Below are 25,323 nucleotides of genomic sequence, written 5' to 3' on the forward strand. Positions count from 1 at the left end.
TAATTAGTTTGTATAGTATTTTAAAATGTAACGCCAGTACGCCATATTAAGATAATCTCCCCGACTGTCTGCGAGCTTCTCCTCATGTCTATACGGTAATTTCTGTACTGTGCGACAGAGAGTCGAGTGGTTATGACGCAATCGTTAGCCTATTTTTACAAAAACTGTTTCTACGGGGCCATAATGTAACATAGAAGGTAATGGAGCCCTTTATACATTGTCGTGTATCTTTGGAAATAAATAATGGACAAATGGATTCTTTAAACGCCTCAGATGTAAAGTTATTCACTGTCAAAGTGACGCCAAAATGAATGGGAGTCAATGGGGATGCTAACGCAAGTGAAGTTCTGCTACAAGATGGCAGCACGCGGCCGACTTCAACTTCCGGTCGACTTCCTTGGGCACTGCATAAAAACGGGCTGATGACTTCCTTGTTCTATGAAGTCCCTCCTTCAGAAATACGTAACGAGTTCTGATTGTGCCAGCGGTTCCTGTGTTGTGATTCGACAACAGCTTAGCGCTCCTTGCCCTGAAAGGTCACGCCTCTTACCATAACGTGGAGATGCACGCGCTCAGTGTTATTGTAAACATGTCTTTAATTTTACCCTATCAATTTGCGCCGGAATCAGACCCGGTGATTGGACTGCGGGATGAAAATAACAGCGTTTCGACGACATGGCGACAAACACACTCTACAAACGCAACTCTTGTGTATTCCTGTGGGCGGAGGTTAGTCAAAAAACTGTTTTAGTGACGTCATTAAAGAAGGAAGTAGAGGGATGTAGTCCAAACTGGCCGTTCGATGTAGGCGACTTTCTGTTAAATAAAATATCTCGCTTGGCATTGAACTTTGAGCTTTAAAATTTTACAGATTTTATTTATACTCTAACAACAACATTACACACTAACTAAAGTTTGAAACATGAGATCACGAAGAACGGGACCTTTAAGATCAAGATCATGATGTAGGTTTTTATATGACAAAACACTCACTTGCACATATATGAAAATCGGGAAAAAAATCAGATAGTTGATGCCATGGTGAGAAAAGTGATACATCTGTCATACAGTGTGGCCACGGTGTGTCACGTGACAATCATGATGCATCGTCATGGAGACAATAAAGGAAACGTTCTAATCATGGCCTTAACTTTGAGAGGTCAGGCAGAATATTTTAAACTTATATGTGAATTTAATTTGAATTAAATTGAATTCAAAATTTAATCTAAATTCTTCCCAATGTCCATCTTCAAATAAAGTGGTTGGGTGACACTTTTGTTGTCAGCTTGTGTAGCGTGTAACCGGTTGCGGATCACATAATGTCACATAGTGTGAACTCCACAAACACTTCAAGACTCCACAGCAAGTCATGTAGTCTGAACAGCACAGCGATCTGCGGACGTCTAAAGTCCTGTAGTATGAACTTGGCTGAACGTGTTCCTCCTGAACCTTGTTAATACAACATCAGGGTACAACGGGTCTAAAGGTGCCTTTGATTTTATTTTCCACTAAACCACTCAGCGGCACAAAAACTTGCCGTAGCAGTTTCCTAAATATCCGCTTTTCATAATGCACATGTAAATTTGTCTGATCATTGACGTGATCGAGGACAGCACCGCAAAGTTGATTCTGAGGTAGTTTGATCTAATATTTGATGTTTTTTAAAATGTTGTTGATTTAAGTAGCAAATGAGAATCGAATAAATTAATGTTTATATTTTCAGACAAAGGTCTTCTTAATGATTTTCAGTTTTGTTCAAGGTAATTCAAGCAACAGTTTTTCAATAACGGAAGAATAGGTAAAAGTATGGTACAGTGGGGATCGAAAGTTTGGGAACCCCTTTCAGAATCTGTGAAAATGTGAACATTTTTAACAAAACAAGAGAGATCATACAAAATGCATGTTATTTTTTGTTTAGTACTGTCCTGAGTAAGATATTTTACATAAGATATGTTTACATATAGTCCACAAGACAAAAAAAAAAATAGCTGAATTTATTAAAATAACCCCGTTCAAAAGTTTGGGAACCCTTGGATCTTAATACTGTGTGTGGTTACCTGGATGATCCATGACTGTTTTTTTGTTTTGTGATGGTTGTTCATGAGTCTCTTGTTTGTTCTGAGCAGTTAAACTGAGCTCTGTTCTTCAGAAAAATCCTCCATGTCCTGCAGATTCTTCAGTTTTCCAGCATGTTTTGCATATTTGAACCTTTTCCAGCAGTGACTGTATGAGTTTGAAATCCATCTTTTCACACTGAGGACAATTAAGGGACTCAAAAACAACTATTAAAAAAGGTTCAAACATTCACTGATGCTCCAGAAGGAAACACGATGCATTAAGAGTTGGGGGATGAAAACTTTTTGAATTTGAAGATCAAGGTAAATTATACTTAATTTTTCTTCTGGGAAACATGCAAGTATCTTCTGTTGCTTCCGATGGGCAGTACTAAATGAAAAAAAATTATATTTCAACAAAATAAGAAAAATGTGGACATCTTCATCCTGTTCAAAAGTTTTCACCCCCCCCAGATCTTATTGCATCGTGTTTCCTTCTGGAGCATCATTGAACGTTTAAACCTTTTTAACAGTTGTGTTTGAGTCCCTCAGTCATCCTCAGCGTGAAAAGATGAATCTCAAGATCATACAGTCACTGCTGGAAAGGGTTCAAATATGCAAAAGATGCTGGAAAACTGAAGAATTTGCAGGATCTGGAGGATTTTTCTGAAGAACAGAGTTTAGTTTAACTGCTCAGAACAAACAAGAGACTCATGAACAACCATCACGAAACATAAAAACAGTCATGGATCATCCAGGTAACCACACACAGTATTAAGATCCAAGGGTTCCCAAACTTTTGAACGGGGTTATTTTAATAAATTCAGCTATTTTTTTTTTGTCTTGTGGACTATATGTAAACATATCTTATGTAAAATATCTTACTCAGGACAGTACTAAACAAAAAATAACATGCTTTTGTATGATCTCTCTTGTTTTGTTAAAAATTTTCACATTTTCACAGATTATGAAAGGGGTTCCCAAACTTTCGATCCCCACCGTATTTGGGGTAAAAAGCGCATCTGCTGTTGGGGCAAAAGGCACAATAATTAACATGATAATAAATAGCTGGCTGACTTTTCCATTTGTTGATATGATATGGTTAGATTCAGATGGTAAATAAATATCATATATCAAATTGTGTATCCACCTTAGAGATAATACCCATATTTATAATGAAGCAATCATATTTAAAAATATGATATTAATCATATCATAATAAAATATCACTTTACTAATGTAAATCTATATTAGGGATCTCCTTCAATGCTTTCAGAATCTTTACTTTTTAAAATAATTTTGTTTCTGTATTTTTAAAATATATTTTTATATTGTAATGACAGTAGCATATATTTAATGAACAAAAATTAATTATTTTGTTTATGAAAATAAACAGAAAATAGAACAGACTTTGCTAAAGTGATTCTTTTGAACAAGTATTAACCTAGACATTATTAAAAACATATTATTTTAGCTAAAGTATTTGTATCAATACTGTACCACATATGGGGTAAAAGGCCTCCTCGCCACCTCATACATTTATAAGATTTTTAAACAAAATAAACCACTTTTATGAATTATTATCACACAAAATCTGTTTCTCCATCAATGTTCAATCCACACATATATTTTTTTCATACACTTTGAGAGTAGTGAAAAGCACATTTTTCTTAAGGTGTGCCTTTAGCCCCGTTGTATCCTATAATGTTACAAAAGATTTCTATTCTAAATAAATGTGGTACTTTTGAACTTTCTATTCATCAAAAAAAACAAAACAAAACAAAAAAAATCCTGGGGAACAAAAAAACGTATCACAGTTTCCACAAAAATATTAATGGTGCAGTAAGCGATTTCTGAGAAACACTGTTGAAAATTAAAATTAACACCTAATCAAACAATTTTTTTTTCTGTTTGTACATAGTCCTGGCTGTGTAAATAGGAGAAAAAACAAAGTTAATCGGACCAATCCATGGAGCGCCACAACACACCTGTAGCCAATCAGCAGTAGGGGGCGTGTCCAATCATGATGGGGGAGGAGGGAAAGTGAGCAAGCAGGATATTTGTAGAAAGACTGTAGAAAGAGAGATATTAACAAAGAGGAAAAGGTCAGAGAAATATAAACGGAAAAAGAAGGGTTATGATCAGGTAAGAGCTTTAGGACCAGCATTAATATTGGAGAAGCTTTCCAGTGCTGGAGAGATGTTAGAGAGCGGGAAGGCCTGGAAACGGATGCCAAGGTTGCTTTGTTTCTGCTCAATACATAAGTAACATTGTATTTTTATTACAATGTTTGATTTTTATAATTGTGTGAGCTGTCTGATTCAGCATTGAAAATAATAAGAAAATAAAAAGAAATTTGAATGATTTTTGAAGGATCATATCACACTGAAGACTTTTTCTAAACCATCATATCATAATATTTTTGTAACAGTGGTTGGAAACACAATAAAATGAATCAAATGATTGATCAAATAGAAGCAAGTATCCCAAAGATCCATGCAATAATGTTTTGTCCCCCCTGAAACTGCTTACCATAGCTGAGTATAACATGCCTCTGTAGCTCCTGATGTGCAGTAGGGTTTTTTAGAGTAAACGTGATATTGAACGCTGGATTCTGGGTTACATAGCGGCTTTTTAAGTAGTACAGCCCTCCATCTGATGTAGACGAGAACTCCTGGAGGTAAGAAAGATTCTGACCCTCCGGCCCCAGCCACATGACCTCTGGTCTCGGGTAGCCCTCCGTCTCATATTGGACCATCACATCAGAGGATTTGAGATGAATGCTTAATCTTGGCTCGGAAAAGAAGGCTGAAGACACAAAACACGCATACAATGATTTACCGAATCAAATACATTCACTCACATCTAACTGTTATAAGTCAAAATCTGTATGACTTGGTACATGCATTACAGAATACAGGCAAATTGTAATACTACAAAGCGGGAGAGTCCATGCAATAGTTCACACAAAAAAAAGAAACTCCTGTCACCCTCATCAGTTCCATTTTCTCATTTTGGCTTACCAAAAGCATTACAACATCAGGGTTTGGAACGACATGAGAGTGATGAATTGTTATAGAACTACTGCTTTCATTTGAATGGTGACTAATGCTTGGCAGAATTATAGTTAAAGGTATGTAACTTTTTTTGTTGTTCAAAATTAACAACATTAAAATAATAAGTCAATATATCATCAATCCTTCTTCCAAAATTAGTTTCACTATGATTCACTATGGTAAGCCTATAATAAGTGTTTATTTAGACCTGTCAGGATGGTTTTTATGGGAAGTTGTGCACATACAGCACTCGCCTGTGCATGTCTCGTCATATCTTTAAATAGAGATAAGCTTCTCCAGGCTACTTTGAAGTGTGTCTGGTAAGGGAGTTGGCGCAGGTTAGTTCACAAAAAGCGGGAAAGGTTTACATGACGCATACTAAATCTTAAACCTCCAGGACGGGGAATCACCTGTTTAAAAAATACCCTGAACAGGATAGTCTGCTGGCAAAAAGAGAACGCAACAGAGCTCATAATAAAACCAGAATCAACACTGGCTTGACTTTTCAGAGATGCTGAGAACTGAAGGATTTTAAATGTTGTAAAAGCGACAGCGAGATGATGTTTTTATTACTCAACAGGAGAGTAAGGTATTTCATTGAACAGATAAATTGCCATATGTAGCTCTCCAACAGAGTTCATTGTAAAGCATTATCTATTGTGAAGGGTCACATCTTTATGGTTTTTAAAAAGCGCAGCGTAGAACACAAGGGTCTCGAGATGCTCTTTTGAGATGTGATGCAATAACGAAAAATTAAACAGTTGCCATGCCAACTTGCAACCTGTAAACAGAAGCTTGCAATGCTTGCCCAGCCTCTGGGTTCTTCTGATTGGTCCACTGTTTTAGAACTGACATTGATGAGCAGCGCTGCATGTAAAAGTTGAAATTCTTTTAACTGGACACTGCGTCTTAAAAACACGGCACTCATGTGCGAGGTGCTGCAAAAGCGAGCGTAACGGTCAAAAACTAGCTTTTAGCATGTGTTTAAAAACAATGGAAAAGTACCGCATTGGATGTGTTCTGTGTGAACGGCCCCTCAATTGCTTTTTGTTTTTCCCTACATTTTTTTTGTATATATATAAATTTTGAATAAATTTTGATTCAAAGGTTTTTGGTGAATCATGATTTGTTCGCGAAAATGTTCGTACTCGGATTTCATGCGCAAATTTGTGCATACACATGCTTAGTGAATGAGACCCAATTTTCTTCTGCAAAATGCATGGGGTTTTGTTTTTAAAGAGGGCCAAAAGTTACATGGTGTACCTTTAACTAAAACCATACAAAAACTTACTTGATGTTACTTGACATAAAATATAAAAAAAAAAAACGTAAACCTATTTTATTTCAGCTAGTTGCCAAGGCAACATATCTCATTTTTATTTAAATTAACGACATACTAAAGTAACTAAAACAGAAATAGAATTAATAAAAACTATTTAGACTTTTTTTTTAAAAAAAAAAGCTAAACAAATTACAAAATTGCACAACAAAAATCACTAAAACTTTAAAATTAAAAATTAAAACAAAATATAAAAATACCAACTAATTCAAAATATTAATAAAAACCTGTAACAGTATGTTAAAAAATACTAAGATAACACTGGCATTTGGCATACCTGCGTAGACCAGCTCCAACACTCCTTTACCAGTTCCCTTGGTGTTGCTCACTGTGCACAAGTACTTCCCTGCATCCTTCAGTCCAAAATTCGCTATACTCAGATATGCATTTCCTTTAGCAAGTTCATTGTGGTTTAACTTTGTACGGTTGAAATAATCTGAGCTTTGTCGTTCGAGCTGATCCTTCTGGTAGTAGAAGCTGTGGACCACTCGTGTATCTTCTTCCCGCTGCCAGGTGATCACCAGATTGGAGATGTTAGAGTCTGGCTCAAATTCGCAGGAAAGAAAAGCCGTTGCTCCCCGGACCACAAGGACAGGACCGGATGGTACTGTGACAGAAAAGGAGTCTAGCAAAGAGAAAGATTACATTGAGAGAGGATGTTTGGAAGAAGCACAACATTGTTTATTTAATGCAATGATATTTAATGCACATTTACTCTCACTTATCATACTGTGCGCAAGAAACTGATTTCAATCTGATGTTAATGTGCTGCTAACATCAGATTGAACTCGTTTTGTTTAGTCGATTCTTACTTTTGAGAGACAACTTTATATACGGTGCACTTTCAGATTTCAAACTTTGCACTGTTTTCATTCACTTAGAGCTATGTCACACACTACATGAAAGAAAATTTTCAAAAATCCATAATAGGGGCACTTTAATATTTTTATTGTGTGGTAACCATTTTATAAAAGCAATAAGCTTAATGAAGCCGTGGTTTACCAGCTGGGGGTTTTAGGCAACGCCCTTCTTGGGGCTTAATTGCTTTAATATAGACCAAAACCACAATTTGTACCAGACTATAAACATGTTTTTTCCTGCTGTAAAGTTGGGCATTTTAACATGGGGCTCAATAAGATTCTTCTATTTTATTACTATCCTGCAAAACTAGTAAAATAATATGTATTGCCATTGTGGCAAAGACAAGAGAAATTCGTTTAGACTTGAGAAAAAGAATTGTTAATGCTCATAAAGGAGGAGAAGGATATATATACGTTTATCAAAGCGTATTTAAGTGTCAAGAACTGCCATGAGAAGTATTATCAAGAAGTTTGAAGAGACCCACACAAGACTGGCGGAGGCAGGAAGCTAAAGATTTCAAAACCTTTGGAAAGTAAACTAGTGAGAGAGGTAGTATCTGCCAAGACAGTGGTGAATGATTAAGCCAAGTCTGGGATCGATGTTGCAATGAAGACAGTTACTAGAGGCCTGCAGAGAAATAGACTGCAAGGTTCCTGACCAAGAAAAAATCCACTTCTGAAGAAGAGACATCTCCCAGCTAGACTAAAGTTTGTCAAGGACAACCTGGAGAAAAATGATGCATACTGGAAATGTGTCCTTTGGTCAGATAAGGCAAAAGATCAGAGATGTTGCCTATGTTTGGAGAAAAAAGCTCAACCCAAAGAACACTGTTCCCAAAGTGAAACACGGCAGTGTTTCAGTGCGTTTGGAACTGGGAATCTGTTCAGGGTTGAAAGAATAATGAAAAAGGAAGACCAAGAGAAGATTTTGAAATACAACCTCAGGCAGCCTGCAACAAAACTTGGTTTGGATCAATGTTTTGTCTTCCAGCATGATAACGACCCAAAGCATACCTCACTTCTGGTGAAAAACTACCTCCAAATGAGCAAAGTGAACATCCTTGACTGGCCTGCACAAAGCAGACTGAAGACCAGAGTCCATGCCAGAAGACTGACAAATCTGGAGGAGCTAGAGAGATCTGCCTAGGAGAAATGCAGACTCCTGAGAAGTTGTGTATCTTCTTCCCGTTGTCAGGTGATCAGATTGGAGACATTAAGAGTCTGGCTCGAATTCACAGGAAATAAAAGCAGCTGCTCCCCGGAACACGAAGACAGGACCAGATGGTACTGTGATGGAAAAACACTGGTATTCGATTCATGTTTACTCACACTTATCATACTGAGCACAAGAAACTGATTTCAAGCTGATGTTAATGTGCTGCTAAGCTTTCCAGTTAAAAGATCTAGAAATTCAAGATACATTTACTTGAGAAGCAACACTGCATAAGACTTAAGAACTTGTTTTCATAGACTGCATCTTTAAAATGATGGCCAATCTCTAATACACTTAAAAACAAGTCTTAAAATCTCATGCAATGTTGCTTCTCAAGGAAATTCTCATATTTAAGGACTTTTACACTGTAAGAAAAAAAAAAAAACAGGGAAAGGTACTGGTAAATCTGGATTAACATATTTGGAGGAGCTTGAGAGATTTGGGCTGTGACTCCACAGGAGACATTCCTGAAACTTCTTGAGAACTGCTACAAACTAATAATTTTGACCTAAGCAGTTTTTTTTTAAATAATTCTTTTATAATAAACATAGAAATAAACATGGATTTGTTCAGAGGAAAAATATAATAAGAAATAATGTGAAAATTGATTATTAAAAAAATCAGGGGGGATCACATAGTGAAGTTCACAACGTAATTTCGGGAGGAGTGAACCCATCTAATCTTTCAATTAGTGAAACTCAAACACAATCTCAAGAGGACGGAACCCTAATCTTTCAATGACATCCAGAGCATATAAGCAGCTACTCACCCTGCTCTGGCATCAGTTGTTTCGATATCCCTCCACCTCCCCAACTCCACCACATAAATTAGGTATCTCATCTATCATACTCCTCTTCCAGGCACTAGTAGTCCCTGGGGGGTATATGGGGGCTGAAACTGCTTCCTCGAGCCCCTCCACAGCGGACAGCAAGCCAAATACACTTAACCTTATTAGCTTAAAGATTTTATGAGGAAACGAACTCGTGAAATGAAATAAATGTTTTTCTCCAAAACACAAAATAGAAAGAAAATAGCTAAAGCTTTGAAAATCCCCATTTCCACCATCAGGGCAATAATTAAGAAGTTCCAATCAACTAAAGATGTTACAAATCTGCCTGGAAGAGGACATGTGTCTATAGTGTCCTAATGCACAGTAAGAAGGAGAGTTTGAGTGGCCAAAGACTCTCCAAAGATCACAGCTGGAAAATTGCAGAGATTAGTTGAGTCTTGAGTCTCAGAAAGCCTAAAAAAATATCAAACAGCACCTACATCCCCACAAGTTGTTTAGGAGGGTTTCAAGAAAAATCCTCTGCTCTCATTCAGAAACAATCTCCAGCATATTCAGTTGTCAGACAAAACTGGAACTTCAAACGGGACCGGCTTCTACGATGAAACTAAAAAAAGAGCCTTTTGGCAGCAAACCCTCCAGATGGGTTTGGTGCACACATGGATAAAAAGTAACCCACGCTGCTGGATCTTTAATACTGTGGTTCTATTTTTACCAACAGATAAAAAAAAAAAATCAAAACCTGACTGTTTCTGCTAGAAATCCTATAATGGGTCATGGTTGGATCTTACATCAGGAAAATGATCCAAATCAACATCAAAACCAACACAAAAATGGGTCACTGAGCACAAAATGAAGCTTCTGCCATGGCCATCCCAGTCCCCTGATCTGAACCCTAAAGAAAATGAGTGGAGTGAACTGAAGAGAAGAAGCACCAACATGGAGCTGGGAATCTGAAGGATCTATAGAGATTCTGCATGAGATTCTGATCTCTTGTCAGGTGTTCTCCAAACTCATCAGGCATTATAGGTGAAGACTCAGAGCTGTTATCTTAACAAAAGGAGGTTGCAAAAAGTATTGAATAAAAGGGTGAGGCCATAATTGAGGCCAACGTGTTTTGGAGAAAAACATTTATTTCATGAAGATATTTTCCCTACATTTTCAATTCTTTTACTTCAATGAAAGGTTAGATTTGTGTGATTTTCTTTTTATTATTTTTGCTGTAAAAAAATAAACATGCTGAACACTTTTGCATGTTTAATGTAAAACAATAATAAATACTGAATGGTATCAACATTTCTCTTTCCCTTTCAACGGATGTTTTCACTGAAATTATCATAACTTTTGTGAATCCTTTTTCTATCATGCATGCAATAATTTTGGCCAAAATGTATCTTGTAAAATGAATTGACTGCTAGAACTGCCTGTTGGGAGTACAGTACACCTACGCAGGTTTTGTAACAGAGAGATTGTCAGGCTGACTGAAATACCGGCCTTGAGCCACGCACAAAAGTAGACCGGGTGTCGAAACAAAGATACGGTTGCTGAGTTTTGTGTGAGTGGGATGAGTAGTGGTTGAGTTATTGAATCCCTAGTGTCTGGTCTATTGAATTTGGATGTTGTTCTGCATGACTAAATAACTAGGTCAACATTAAAACCTCTCTGAGGTGTTTCCACAAAGAATTTCCATGACTTTTGCAGTTGTTTGCGATGAATTTAAATAATTTAGTTAAATATATTTTGAAGCCAACCATAAGTACAAAATAACTTTTCTAAATCCTAGATCCTAAGGATTTTTTTTTAATTCCCATTACTTTTCCAGGCCTGTAAAATCACAATATAAATAAATTCCCTGGTGTTTTCCATGACCATGGGAATGCTGGCACTTTGATAAGAATGAAGGACACAGTTTCTTGAGAGGCGATAACCACTGTAGAGACGCCTGACAGTTTTAGTCACACAATAAACCACACAAAAAAGTTACATCGGACCAAATGCAAATATATTATGTCTTCAAATCTCCTATCAGCAATAAAAAGCATAAGGTGTCAAAATCAGCCATCACTAAGACATAAAAATAGAAAATAATTTGAAAGAAATGGAAGTAAAATCAAAACAAAAGCACGCACATCACCAGCAAAAATATGCTCAAAAATGGGTGCTAGAGCCTGCGTGCTCGAAACATTAATTAAATAAGTGTTTCCTATTTTTTGGAGCTTTGGTGTGCCAACTTTTTTCCTGTTTTTCAAAGAAATGGAAGTAAAAATAAAAGTGTAAAGCAAACTCACTTTCCTGATACAGTATTAATGGTACAAAGACAATGGTGTGCATTTATCTTGATAAATGACATCTGCTTCACTGAAAGGGATGGGACTCGGGTCATGTTAAAGTGAGAAACAACTGCCCGATGGTGACAGCACCAAAGTCTCAGACAGAGCTCCAAAAACAACTCTACTGTAAAACACCCTTAAATGGATTGCTTTGTTGAAATATAACCTACTGAACCCAAACCATAATTCTCTTTTTCAAGATTTAAATGTAACATGACAAGATTTTTCTCAGGGACAGAGAGAATAAACAGACTTTCAAAGCAAAAACATGTTGAAGAAACGTATGGAGTCCTTTCTTGAGTAGGGATGCAGAATATATTGGTGTCATTTCGGTTATTGGCCGACTACAAAAAATGCTTTTCTTACTTATATTTTCTGTCTTGTTTCCAGTCCAAATATCTAAAAATTCTTAAATTAAGAAGCATTTCTTAATTTAATGCCAAGTAAAAATTGTTGTGTCTTGTTTTCAGAAAAAAAAAAAAATAATCAAAATGAAGTGAGTTTTTGCTTATAACAAGGAAAATAATCTGCCAATGGGGTAAGCAAAATGTCTTGTATTTGGTTTGAGGGTTTGGCTTGAGAATGAAGGTCATTGGTTACACAGCACATTTGAGCTTCCGGAAGAGGTTTTCTCTTGTGCGTGAACTAAACCTTTAAGCATCTTACAAGAAAAACAAATCAGATATAGCTTATTAGTCCCAAATCTGGGAAATGTTTTTTTTTTTTACTGTGCAAAATAAAACTATATACTATCTGATTTGTATCCCCTTGTGTAACCAAGAGGGTTGGTTTAAGGCCTCATTAAAACCAAGTCCAAATAGTGTCCCTTGTTTATCCAGTTTATACAAAGATAAAGAGAGATCTGACAAACTTCAGGAAACTTCCATACTACTGTTTTCCTAAATACACACTACAACAATTATACTGTATGCTGTAGTCCAGGTCAAATCAGGACACTTTCACCATTCACATTAACATTTACAAATGTGATGTGGCCATTTTGTCTTTTAACAGGCATACAAGACCACATAACCACATACCACCAACTACCACATAAAGTACCCTGTTCAATGCCTCAGAATAAATCAGTCGAGAAAACAGCATACCTGCTCAAAACTCACCTCCACGCTGTGGGAGTTTGTCTGGCAGCTGGCACTAATTTCTTCTTTTTCACATATACAGCACTTTCCAAGTAGAGATCACAGATTTAACCACATATTTCAGCTGATGTGGAACATTTATTGGAAACCGCAATTTTACTCTTATTCTGTCAAGTGCTAAGGTGTTCATACCGGCTGCTAGTCTTCAAAAGGGTGTTTTCACAGTGGTGCTTTTGAAGAACCATTTTTTCATTCCCCAAAGAATTTTTCAGTGAACAGTTCTTAAATTCATTTTAATAAACTACAGAAGCTTTTTCAATATAAAGAACCTTCTGATTCCATGAATGTTAAAATTTCTTCATTGAATCATCAATAAAGAAGTGTACGAGCGACTGGATTATCTCTGACAGAGTACACGGCCGTCCACGTGTTGTAAAAGAAAATGGGACTCATCGGACCAATCAAACTTTTTCCACTTAGAGGTCGCGTTAGACTTTCTTATTGTCCGTCAAAATTTGAGTCGATTTCTGAACATCCACAATCTTCCACAGATTTGTTCACACCCATACGCTCTGCAGTTATTACTGATTACAGAGCATTCCCAAAAACATTACACACAGCCTATATTTCATGGAAATGTTTAATTTCCGAGAAGCCTTGTTTACCTGTCTGCCCTTTTCAAAGCCTCCTCTGTGTGTACTATATCCACACCAACACAGCAAGTCATTGTTTAATATAAGCCCTATAAATCGAGATCTAATGAACACTCCTGAAGGTTACCCGAGTTTGACATTTCATTAATTTGCTGACTCTCATAATGCAGTTAGTGATCCGTTTTAAAAAGATGTTAAAATTATGCCATCATTTACTTACACTGATGCTGTTCCAAACTTGTATGACTTTCTTTCTTCTGCAGAGCACAAAATGAGATATACTGAAGAACGATGCGACTCAAATAACATTGGAGCTTACTGATTTCCATCGGATGGATGAAAACACTGAAACATGATTAAAATATCTCTTTTTGTGTCCTACAGAAAAAATTCATACAGTTCTGGAGCATTTTTGGAGAATTTTCATTTTTGAGTTAACTGTCCTTTAACTGACATGCATTCCATCCTGGAACAATTCCCACAACCAGCCGACAAATATCTAGCTCTTTGGCGGTTTGCTGTTACAAGAACAGGCTTTGAGATGGACATTGGTTATCCTCATGTTTGCTCACTCCTTTGAAGACATCTTGAGTAAAACGGCTCTACATAATGAAGCACATACATAAGACCTGGACTCGAAGTGATACAACCCATTTTACAGAATACAGAAGTTTGTTGCGCTGTGCATAACCCTCACTGGCCTCTAAATAGAATATATATTATACTGCAGTCAATAGCATATATACACTAATGGTCTGGGTGTATGTTACTTTAAGACCCATGTTTGAGGTTTCCCCGAGCCTTGGAGAATGACGGAGGCGAATATATGCATTCTGTTCTGGTTTGTAGTTTTCTTTAAACAAAATACAATCGTTAACAGTAACCTGTGTCATGTGGATCACTTACAATGCACAATAGGTTACACACTGTTTAAAGGAATAGTTCACCCAAAAATTAGGTCAGGTCAGAGGTCACCCTTCCACCAGAACTCGACTCTCTCGTGAACATGTGTACGGCCGTTGCCAGAAGTCAGTGATTATTGTTTTAAATGTGGATATTTTTCTAACAAAAACCCATCGCTTTGCTTCAGAAGGCATTTATTAACCTACTGGAGTCGTATGGATTACATTTATGTTGGATGGGTGCGCTTTTTAGAGCTTCAAAATCTCAACGCTATTATAAAACTGGGAAGAGCCAAGATATTATTTAATATAACTCTGATTGTGTTCGGCTATAAGAAGAAAGTCTTGTGAAGGTGAAGAATGTCACCTAGGATGGCTTGAGGGCGAGTAAATTATGGGATAATTTTTATTTTTTCAGTGTTCGCAGTTCATTTTTATAAAAACTGCACTGATTTCTTGCTGATTTTAGAGCTGGTAGCCTTCCAAAACTTTTTTCAGGATTATATAAAACATTTTTAAAATTCACTGCTAATTCCACATTTTCCATGAACTTTGTAAACCATTTGATATTTGATAATTTTAATTTTTATATTTAAGATTGTGGTTGGTAAGATTTGTAATGTTTTTGAAAGAAGTCTCTTATGCTCACCGAGGTTGCATTACATTTATTTGATCAAAATACAGGAAAAACAGTAATATTTTTCCAATTTCAAATAACTGTTTTCTATCTGAATATCTTAAAGGTGCCCTAGAACTTTAAAAAAAAAAAAAGATGTAATATAAGTCTAAGGTGTCCCCTGAATGTGTCTGTGAAGTTTCAGCTCAAAATACCCCATAGATTTTTTTTATTCATTTTTTTAACTGCCTATTTTGGGGCATAATTAGAAATGAGCCGATTCAGGGTGTGTGGCCCTTTAATTCTCGTGCTCCACGCCCCAAGAGCTCGTGCTTGCCTTAAACAACATAAAAAAAAGTTCAAACAGCTAATATAACCCTCAAAATGGATCTTTACAAAGTGTTCGTCATGCAGCATGTCTAATCGCGCAAGTACAGTGTTTATTTTGATGTTTACATTGATTCTGAATGAGTTTGAGGCTATGCTCCGTGGCTAATGCTACACTGTTGGAGAGATTTATAAAGAATGAAGTTGTGTTTATGCATTATACAGACTGCAAGTGTTTAAAAATGAAAATAGCGACGGCTCTTGTCTCCGTGAATACAGTAAGAAACGATGGTAACTTTATCCACATTTAACAGTACATTAGCAACATGCTAACGAAACATTTAGAAAGACAATTTACAAATATCACAAAAAATATCATGTTATTATGAATCATGTCAGCTATTAATCGCTCCATCTGCCATTTTTTGCTATTGTCCTTGCTTGCTTACCTAGTCTGTTGATTCAGCTGTGCACATCCAGACGTTAATACTGGCTGCCCTTGTGTAATGCCTCGATCATGGGCTGGCATATGCAAATATTGGGGGCGTACATATTAATGATCCCGACTGTAATGTAACAGTCAGTGTTATGTTGAGATTTGCCTGTTGTTCGGAGGTCTTTTAAACAAATGAGATTTATATAAGAAGGAGGAAACAATGGAGTTTGAGACTCACTGTATGTCTTTTCCATGTACTGAACTCTTGTTATTTAACTATGCCGAGGTAAATTCAATTTTTGAATCTAGGGCACCTTTAAATTGTAATTTATTCCTGTGATGGCAAAGCTGAATTTTCAGCATCATTACTCCAGTCTTCAGTGTCACATGATCCTTCAAAAATCATTCTAATGCTGATTTGCTGCTAAAGAAACATTTCTTATTATTATTAATGTTGAAAACCGTTGTGCTGCATAATATTTTTGTGGAAACTGTGATACATTTCAGGATTCTTTCTCAAAGTTTTTGAAACAGTAGCTGGTTTTCTTTGTTAACAGGCACGAGCATGAAAGGACAAAATGGCGAAAACACAAAAGAACCGTGGGATACAAATGATGCCATCATGCTTGACTCGAACATCCAGCATATGTGGCATAAGTTGCATCTACATGAAAAACATTAGAATGAAATGAGACTGTGGCTTAAAATAGACAAAAGTTTAGCCTTGTGTGAAGTGTATGTAGTGTGACAAGGGGACTGTCTGTGAAAGCTTAGTCTATTCCACACAAACAGGAAGTCTCTTGTCTTGTTTTAAGGCAGTCAACATTTAGGTCAGCATTAAAACTGACCAGAAAAAAAAAACCTTTATCAGGACTGTGCGTCTGTGCCTCCACCTATGGAATGGAACATTCCTCTTTGTATCTTTTTTTAATCGCCCACCACGGTGAACATGATTTCTCCAAGTACAACATGCTCCTGGATCAACGTCTTTGTTGATCCTGGATCAACAATCCAATTTTAGGGACAATTTGGTCAAATTTAGCCCCAAGTTATACCTTTGGGAGATGCATTTAACATTTCAGCGTCTTCCACCCATTAAAAAACATGAGCAGGGACAGACTGCTTCTGTTTTTCATAAACACAAGTTTATTTGTCTGGCTTGTAGCCCACACAACAAAGACACGCAACATTTTGAATGACAAACGCATGCTAGTAAGAACACACCATATTCTACTGGATTTTCACAGCTGTGGAATCTTTCATTCACAGTTCACTGCCTCTTGAGAATCTAAGCACACATTCCAAAAATATCTTCCAGTTTTTTTTTTTTGTTTTTTTTTTAAATAGCTACTTTACAAAACTAAAATTTATACTTTGAAATCCTATTATCTTGTTTATATACATTTAACAGCAAGTTGTATTCCATATATATTATTGTGTACATGACAAATAAAATCTTGAATATTAAAAAATGATCACAACATTTTCACTAAAAACCACCTGTCCCCAAGACCACATAAATACTGTCCATAACTGAATATACGTCTAACAGATTCATATAATAACTTAGGAAAAGTATAAGTATAAATATGTATCATTAAAAGAAACTTTATTATGTCCTTAAAGAATAAAGGGTAACACTTAAACTACGTTACCCAACAGGAACAATGAACAACATATGCCTTAATAATCTTAGCTAATGTTAATCTCAACATTTACTAAGACATTTTCTAAGATCAAAAGTTAGTAAATGCGCTGTGAACAAACATGAACTTTTTTTTTTTTTTTTGCCTAACTAACATTAACAAAGGCTATAAATGTCAAATATATTGCTCATAAGTTAAGTATTAGTTAATGCAGTAACTAACAAACGAGACATTGTAAAGTGTTACTGAAAGAATGCAATTCTAAAAATAAATCTCTGTTCTAAGTTTTTACAATGATGTCTAATCCTTTTCATCAGTCAGATATTAATGAAATTAAACATTACAGTCATGAATCAAGGTTCTCTGTACATATTCCACCTGCTGTAATCAACTGCACACAGGCTGTATCTGATGGTTAGTCCATTCTGAGCGATTCAAAAGGAAAACATATCAAACTGCTTGAGATATTCCTTCCTTTGTACGTTAAGTCACCACCAGAAATAAGCGTCTGTTAAATGATTAAATGTAAGAAAACAGCAGCAGCAAGAGGTTACTCTCGTATTTTTGCTGTTTTGTCCAAGTAGCCTACTCTACAAAACTTTTTAAACCCCAGTTTACACTTCATTAGATAGCCTAAGTACAGCATGCTCACTTGAGAATGGGATTAAAACGCATGCAAATCGCATTTCCACAAAGAAAATTGTGGGATATAATCAAGAACGAGACATTTTTGCATTTAGGCTTAATTTGACTCTCATGGCAAAGTAAACAAAACTTCTACAGAATAAAAGCAAAGTTTTGGAGTCCGGTAGGCTATATTAAACTAGTGTTTACAACATCACAGGGTCCATCACAGCAGAAACACCGAGAAAAAAACTTTGTACCAACCTGCACAACGCGGTAAGATCCATAACAGAAGAAAACACCACAGCATATTCCTGATTATGCCTACTTTAAGTTAAAGAATCTTGTGAACAGGTCTGGAGTAATGGTGATGAATACACTTCTACGAACTAGGCTACGTCACGTCTCTGTGCCCCTTCATTTTTTTTAAACCAAATGGACTACAATTAACCATTTGAAGCGCAGAACCAGACCGACGTGATTAGAGCGTTCAGTGCGTCACGTTACTCTTAAAAACTCTTATTAACTATTCATTCAAATCTACGGTCGCGCTTTGGCTGGAAGAGCCGTTCCGCGTTTTCAACCAAAGCCTGTTTCTAACATTTAAACAGGCTATAGTTAAGTGAAAAAAAACAAAAAAAAAAACATTTTAGTTTGTAATTTTAGAATATTGTAGCTATAAAAAGAATAGTGCCCCAGTGTTGTCTTTTGGTGAATTTCTCAGTTTTGAAGCTAAAATATGTCACACAGCCTAAGCGATTAGTGCAGATTTTTTTTCGCGTGCAGGTGGTTGAGGGAATCCTGTAGCAACTTATAATGTAGCCTAATAACTGCACATAATGTAGCAAGTATTACATTATTATTGTAATAAAATTTTCATAATGTACTAATTTTCTCAAAACGTAATACAATCTTGAGCTCATAATGCAATTTTTACATTATGAGAATGTATTAGCTATTATGTATTAGCATTGTCATAATTGTAACAGCCTTTAAACATTCTCTTACAGTAAAAATGTAATCATTTTTTTTTTTTTTTTTTTTTTTAAATCTAAATCCACATTTAAAGGGATAGTTCACCCAAAAATGAAAATTCTGTCATCATTTACTCCACCTCAAGTTGTTCCAAACCTGTATACATTTCTTTGTTCTGCAAAGGAAGATATTTGGAAGAATGTTTGTAACCAAGCAGATCTCACCCCACCATTGACTACCATAGTATCTTCCAAATATCTTCCTTTGTGTAAATATCCATACAATTATTATTTACTATATTTTTATTAAACAAAGCATTGGTATTACTTTACAGTTCATTTTAAAATCTAAATCCAGTCTTAACCTACCTACAGATACTACTAATTCTTCTATGCATAAGGTATACAGTACTGTGCAAAAGTCTTGCACATCAGTCTTTTTCTGTAGTGTGTCAGTTGGAAACATCAGTTTACTTTGCCAAACATTAATTTTGTCATTAATTGTAATAATCCAGTGCATAGGCACCGATTTATGTTTCTGCCGGTGGATGCCCAGTGCCCCACATATATATACATCCACATATGTATATGTGTATATACAGTACAGTCAAAAAGTTTGGAACCACAAAGATTTTTAATGTTTTTAAAAGAAGTTTCGTCTGCTCACCAAGGCTACATTTATTTAATTAAAAATACAGTAAAAACAGTAATATTGTGAAATATTATTACAATTTAAAATAACTGTTTTCTATTTGAATATATTTCACAAAGTAATTTATTCCTGTGATGGCAAAGCTGAATTTTCAGCATCATTACTCCAGTCTTCAGTGTCACATGATCCTTCAGAAATCATTCTAATATGCTGATCTGCTGCTCAAGAAACATTTAATGTGTACAATTGTACAAAATATTTGTGTACAATATTTTTTTTCAGGATTATTTGATGAATAGAAAGTTCAAAAGAACAGTGTTTATCTGAAATCTAATCTTTTGTAACATTATAAATGTCTTTACTGCCACTTTTGATTGATTTAATGCATCCTTGCTGAATAAAAGTATTCATTTCTTTAATTTCTTTTCAAAAAAATAAAAATAAAAATTCTTACTGACCCCAAACTTTTGAACGGTAGTGTAATGCTACAGAAGCTTTGTATTTCAGATAAATGCTGTTCTTTTGAACTTTCTATTCATCAAGGAATCCTGAAAAAAAAAGTACACAACTGTTTTCAACATTGAAAATAATCATAAATGTTTATTGAGCAGCAAATCAGCATATTAGAATGATTTCTGAAGGATCATGTGACACTGAAGACTGGAGTAACGATGCTGAAAATTCAGCTTTGCATCACAGGAATAAATTACTTTGTCAAATATATTTAAATAGTACACAGTTATTTTAAATTGTAATAATATTTCACAATATTACTGTTTTTTACTGTATTTTTAATTAAATAAATGTAGCATTGGTGAGCAGACAAAACTTCTTTTAAAAACATTAAAAATCTTAGTGGTTCCAAACTTTTGGACTGTACTGTACACATATACATATATATACATATAGAAAAATGTTTGTATTCAACAGACAACAGGCGTTACTCCACACTGAGATCTGATCTCACCATCATTGAATCTGTCAGTGATTACATGAAGAAACAGATGAAACTGAGACAAACTAAATCCATTGTGGCCGTGTCTCCAAAACGCTTGAAGAAACCGACCTGCAAAGATACAGTACAGATTTTTTTGGCTTTTGTGTAAAAATGCTGTTACTACCTGTGCAGATATCAGCAGCACAACTGGGTTGTAGGTTGCCAGGTTGAGGCCACAAATGGGTTGACATTTCTATGATGTGTCAATTGTGAGAGTATATGCATTTCATACAAGATCTGACAACTGGATAACCTTGCAATAATATATTGTTTGGATTATTCATGTAACGAGGTTGTTTGGGCCATACAAATTAAGGGAGTATAAATAAGGAGGGATAAAAAAAAAAAAAAAAAACAGGAGGAGGGCAGGATATGGGTGTGAAATACGGCAGACTTCCAGAAAAAAATAAGTGTGTTATGAAACAGCCTGAATGTTCATCAGAGGGCATGGTGAAAAACACAGTACAACTTGCAGTCATGTAGTTATAAACAGTCTACACACCCCTGTTAAAACAGTCTGGTTTTGTAATGTAAAATGGAAAGGAAAAAAGAAATAAGAACTTTTGCACCTTTAATGTGAAATTACAACCTATGTAATGCCACTGAAAAAATTAACTTCAGAATGAACTAATCATCAAGCTTGTGTAATAGTACACACCTGTATTCACATAATAATAACTGTATTCATATTTAAATGCTGCCTTTCACAGGTAGCTTTTTTATATAAAAAAAAAAAAAAAAAAAAAAAAAAAAACTGTTGCAATTATGACAATACAGTGTTTTTGTTGAGTTTATAACATAATACATTTCTCAGTGTAAACAGTTTACATTATGTGTTCAAGATTTTATTAAGTTTTGAGAAAGTTACTACATTATGAACATTTTATTACAGTAACAACGCAATACTTACGTTATGTGCAGTTTTTACATTGTGCAGTTATTACATTATGAGTTGCTACAAAATTTTACCCCCCAAAAATTAAAAATTAGCCTTCGGTTGAAATGACTTACTGATTGAACAAACTCAACGTATGCTGGGTAATGGAGGACATTAGGTTTGCACTTGCAGGACCTCTGCAGCAATGCGGCGTGGCATGGAGTCGATCAGTCTGTGGCACTGCTCAGGTGTTATGAGAGCACAGGTTGTTCATTATATGACCAGCACCTGTAATAATGTAAGATCTGCAAAATTCCCTTAAGGGGGTCAAAACAACCCCTATATCTATTTTTTGACATCTGACCAGTCCATGACATAATGGATAGCTCCATTTGACCTTTTCTTATTAGAACAAAACATAAGTTTGAGCGGGATGTAAATTTCCCTATGCTTATGGTATAAAATGGACTGAGTCATTGATATTTTAGCTTTTTTTTCGTTTGCTTTGCCCCTTTGCTTTTCTTTGCTCTTCTGCTTCTTCTCTCCTGCGAATGTCTTAATTTTGTTTCTTTCTGTATATTCTGATCTTCATCTATTATACTATACTCTGGATTTTACAATACTCTAAATTTTATTATTAACTATTAATTACATTTACTATTAATTTGTTTGTCTCTGTAATTTCTAATTAATAAATTTGTTATTCCTTATTCAAATTTAATCTCTGACATAATCATTGCTGGATTGCCTGGATCTCATTTTCTCAAGTTTTTGCATCAGTAAGAATATCTCCTGGAAGATTCAGGAAAATTCCTGGTGGGCCGCTGATAAATTTGGCCGGCAGTAGCTTACTTCGACATAAAGACAGTTTTACACAGGACCCGCAAAACACAAGTCTTTAGTTAATTTTCAATAAGACACGTGAAACATGGCAAATCAGTTCTAGTAGTGGCGAAGCGACGGTGTGCAAGCGGTTCTCACACTCAAAATCCCTTGCGTGCACAGCTCTTCGTTATAAATAGAGGTTATAAATATATGGCGCATATAAATATTACACAAAAAGGTCAGCTACGTGACCTCTCCTCCGCTTTCTCTCACACACATAAGCCGAGGGTGAACTCCAAGGGAAGGCAAGTTCCCCCTTTACAAACACATACATTTCCTTTTCATAGTTTAAATTTACACGTCGTCGCACAACCTACACAACCCAGCATAAACACTCCTGATACATCATTTGTTATTAAAGTGTCTACTTTCACAAACCACAGTTAATTTTAACAGAAAAATAATACTGTATAATGGATTTGGCATGGCAGAAAACACGCAAAGAATGCTCTCTCTATAATCACTAAAAAGATGCCATATTAGGCTACTTCATCGCGATCTCACAAAGTTCCGTTATAATAAATGAATCTGTCTGCACAATGAAGCTCTTATTTACATAATGACTTTGTTTTGTTATTATGAGAGGATTTGTGAGTGTGCAGAACTCAGAGTCCACTCACTGCTCAAAATGCCAGAGTTTTTATTCAGTGCTAACTTAAACAGAAAGTCCATAACTTATCAGCAGGACCGATATCTGCTCCTTTGTGCAAGGAGGAACAGGATGGCCACTGCCAGAGCCCTACAAAAATGACCTCCAGCAGGACACTGGTGTGAATATCTCTGACCAAACAATAGGAAACAGACTTCATGGGGGTGGCCTGAGGGCCCGACGTGATATCCATGGAGGGACGTGCAGACCTCTACAGGCTAGACAATGGCACCCTGACTGCCATTAGGTATCGGGATGAAATCCTTGGATCCATTGTCAGACCTCACGCTGGTGCAGTGGGTCCTGGATTCCTCCTGGTGCACGACAATGCCCGGCCTCATGTGGCGAGAGCATACAGGCAGTTCCTGGAGGATGAAGGAATTGATACCATTGAATGGCCCCCACGCTCGCCTGACCTAAATTCAATAGAATGGAACACCTCTTGGACATTGTTTTGGTCCAGCCGACGCTGCCAGGTTGCACCTAAGACTGTCCAGGAGCTCAGTGGTCCAGGGGCCGCATTCACAAAACATTATTAAGTTTTAAATTATTCTTAACTGCTAATTTCTTCTTATTTCCAAACTTAAGAAAAAAAGATAAGAATATTTTGTATTCTCAAAAACTTTTCTTAAGGTTGTTCTTAAGATCAAATTTAAGAAGTAGGCCTATTCATATTCCCGAAAAGAATGTTCACAAATAACTTCTTACGGTTAGGATAACCTCTAACCTTTCTTAAAAAGATGCTCAATGAATTTATTGGGTCGGTTCAAATATTAAGCATACAACATAACACTAGCTAAATATAATACATATTGTTTTTACCCTGAATGTGGACGAGCGCTCTAAAGTCTGAAATTACGATATTGATCATTTGCGCGTACCTGTAGGCTATATGATGCGCTCACTCAAGCTTGTACGGAGAACGGCACAAGACCTTAGCATGATTTACCCATTCGTTTCCTCCATTTATAAACATTGTGCACGATTTATCAAATTTATCACATACAGGACGCATTCACTCAAGAGAGAGCTTAAAAAAGACAGTGTACAAATGAATGGCATCGTTGCATCTGGAGACAGTTTTTTTTTTTTTTTTTAAATAACGATTTTAATAGTCCATTAAAAACATGACAGAGTGATTAGCTCCCGTCAAACAACCACAACGAAAATAGTCTGCGCGATCATCATGATATCTAGTGTAGCACTGGCCTGGTTTGAAGTTAGACGTTTGATATTCCCAAATTTAGGGACCGTCTCTAAAGTTACATCCGAAATTATAATATCCGAATAATTTACAGTCATAAAACCAATTGTAAAGTGTTCATCTACATGTCAGCTATAATGCACACCTTTTATATTTGACATTTTTAGATTTATATTTGACACCTTTAGATTTGACAGTTTATTTTAATAAATGAATAAATAAAAAGGTGTGCATCATGTAGCTGACATGTAGATGAACACTTTGCAATTGGTTTTATGACTGTAAATTATTCCCTTCAAATGTTATTGAAGGTAGAAACGTGCATACCAATTTCGGATGTAACTTTAGAGAGAGTCTCTAAATTTGCGAATATCAAACGTCTAACGTCAGACCAACTTTATGCCAGTTACGGTAGGCTAATCTACAGGCAGTGACAGGCTTTGAGGTGTTTTTCATTCAGCGAGTCTTCAGCAATTACCCCTTTCAATCAAATAAACCCCTTTGACTTTCTTAAGAACTTAGGGCAATATCTTAATTTTTTTACTTATGAGAAAATTTTAGAACTTCCTAAGAATTTTCCAAGAATTGCATTTAGGAACATTCTTAAGAACTTCTTAAGATGTTTTTGAATCCGGCCCCCAGGGAGGAAGTACCCCAGGACACCATCCGTCGTCTCATTAGGAGCACGCCCCGACATTGTCAGGCATGCATACAAGCACGTGGGGGCCATACAAACGACAGAGTACCATTTTGAGTTGCTGCAATGAAATTTCAGCAAAATGGATTAACCTGCTGCATAATTTTTTCACTATGATTTTCAGGGTGTCTGAATTCAGTCCTCTGTAGGTTGATAATGTTCATTATGGGGGGGGGGGGGGGGTTAGAATTTTTTTACATGGAAAAAGTTCTGCTGGAGAATCCCAGGCTTCTTGTCAATATAGTTCAAATTTAGAGGGTTAGGACGGGTCACCCAAAAATGAAAATTATCCCATAATTTTGATTCTAGTTTTTAAAGTTATACATTTCTCTTACTATAACGCAATGCTTCACTTCAGAAGTCCTTTATTAGCCCCCTGGAGTATGGATTAGTCTTTCACCTAGGATGGCTTGAGGGCAAGTAAATTGAGAATTTTCATTTGTGT

General features: G+C 36.0%; 1 protein-coding gene across 2 annotated transcripts in view; it reads right to left on the reverse strand.

The window, feature by feature from the left end:
- Positions 1 to 18,458, reverse strand: part of LOC125276735 (CD276 antigen) — a 28,842-nt gene extending 10,384 nt beyond the window's left edge. Inside the window, exons 1-4 of one of the 2 annotated variants that reach the window (XM_048204555.1) lie at positions 18,208 to 18,458; positions 6,727 to 7,074; positions 4,587 to 4,862; positions 4,043 to 4,125 (exon numbers count right to left, since the gene is read on the reverse strand). In XM_048204555.1, the coding sequence (XP_048060512.1) occupies positions 4,076 to 4,125; positions 4,587 to 4,862; positions 6,727 to 7,074; positions 18,208 to 18,253 (720 nt within the window). In that variant the 5' untranslated portion in view covers positions 18,254 to 18,458 and the 3' untranslated portion in view covers positions 4,043 to 4,075. The remainder of the gene's footprint in view (positions 1 to 4,042; positions 4,126 to 4,586; positions 4,863 to 6,726; positions 7,075 to 18,207) is intronic. The other variant, XM_048204554.1, reaches the window with a different exon arrangement.
- Between the last annotated feature and the right edge of the window lie 6,865 nt (positions 18,459 to 25,323).

The sequence above is a fragment of the Megalobrama amblycephala genome, linkage group LG10 (assembly GCF_018812025.1).
Source record: "Megalobrama amblycephala isolate DHTTF-2021 linkage group LG10, ASM1881202v1, whole genome shotgun sequence".
NCBI classification, from domain to species: Eukaryota; Metazoa; Chordata; class Actinopteri; order Cypriniformes; family Xenocyprididae; genus Megalobrama; species Megalobrama amblycephala.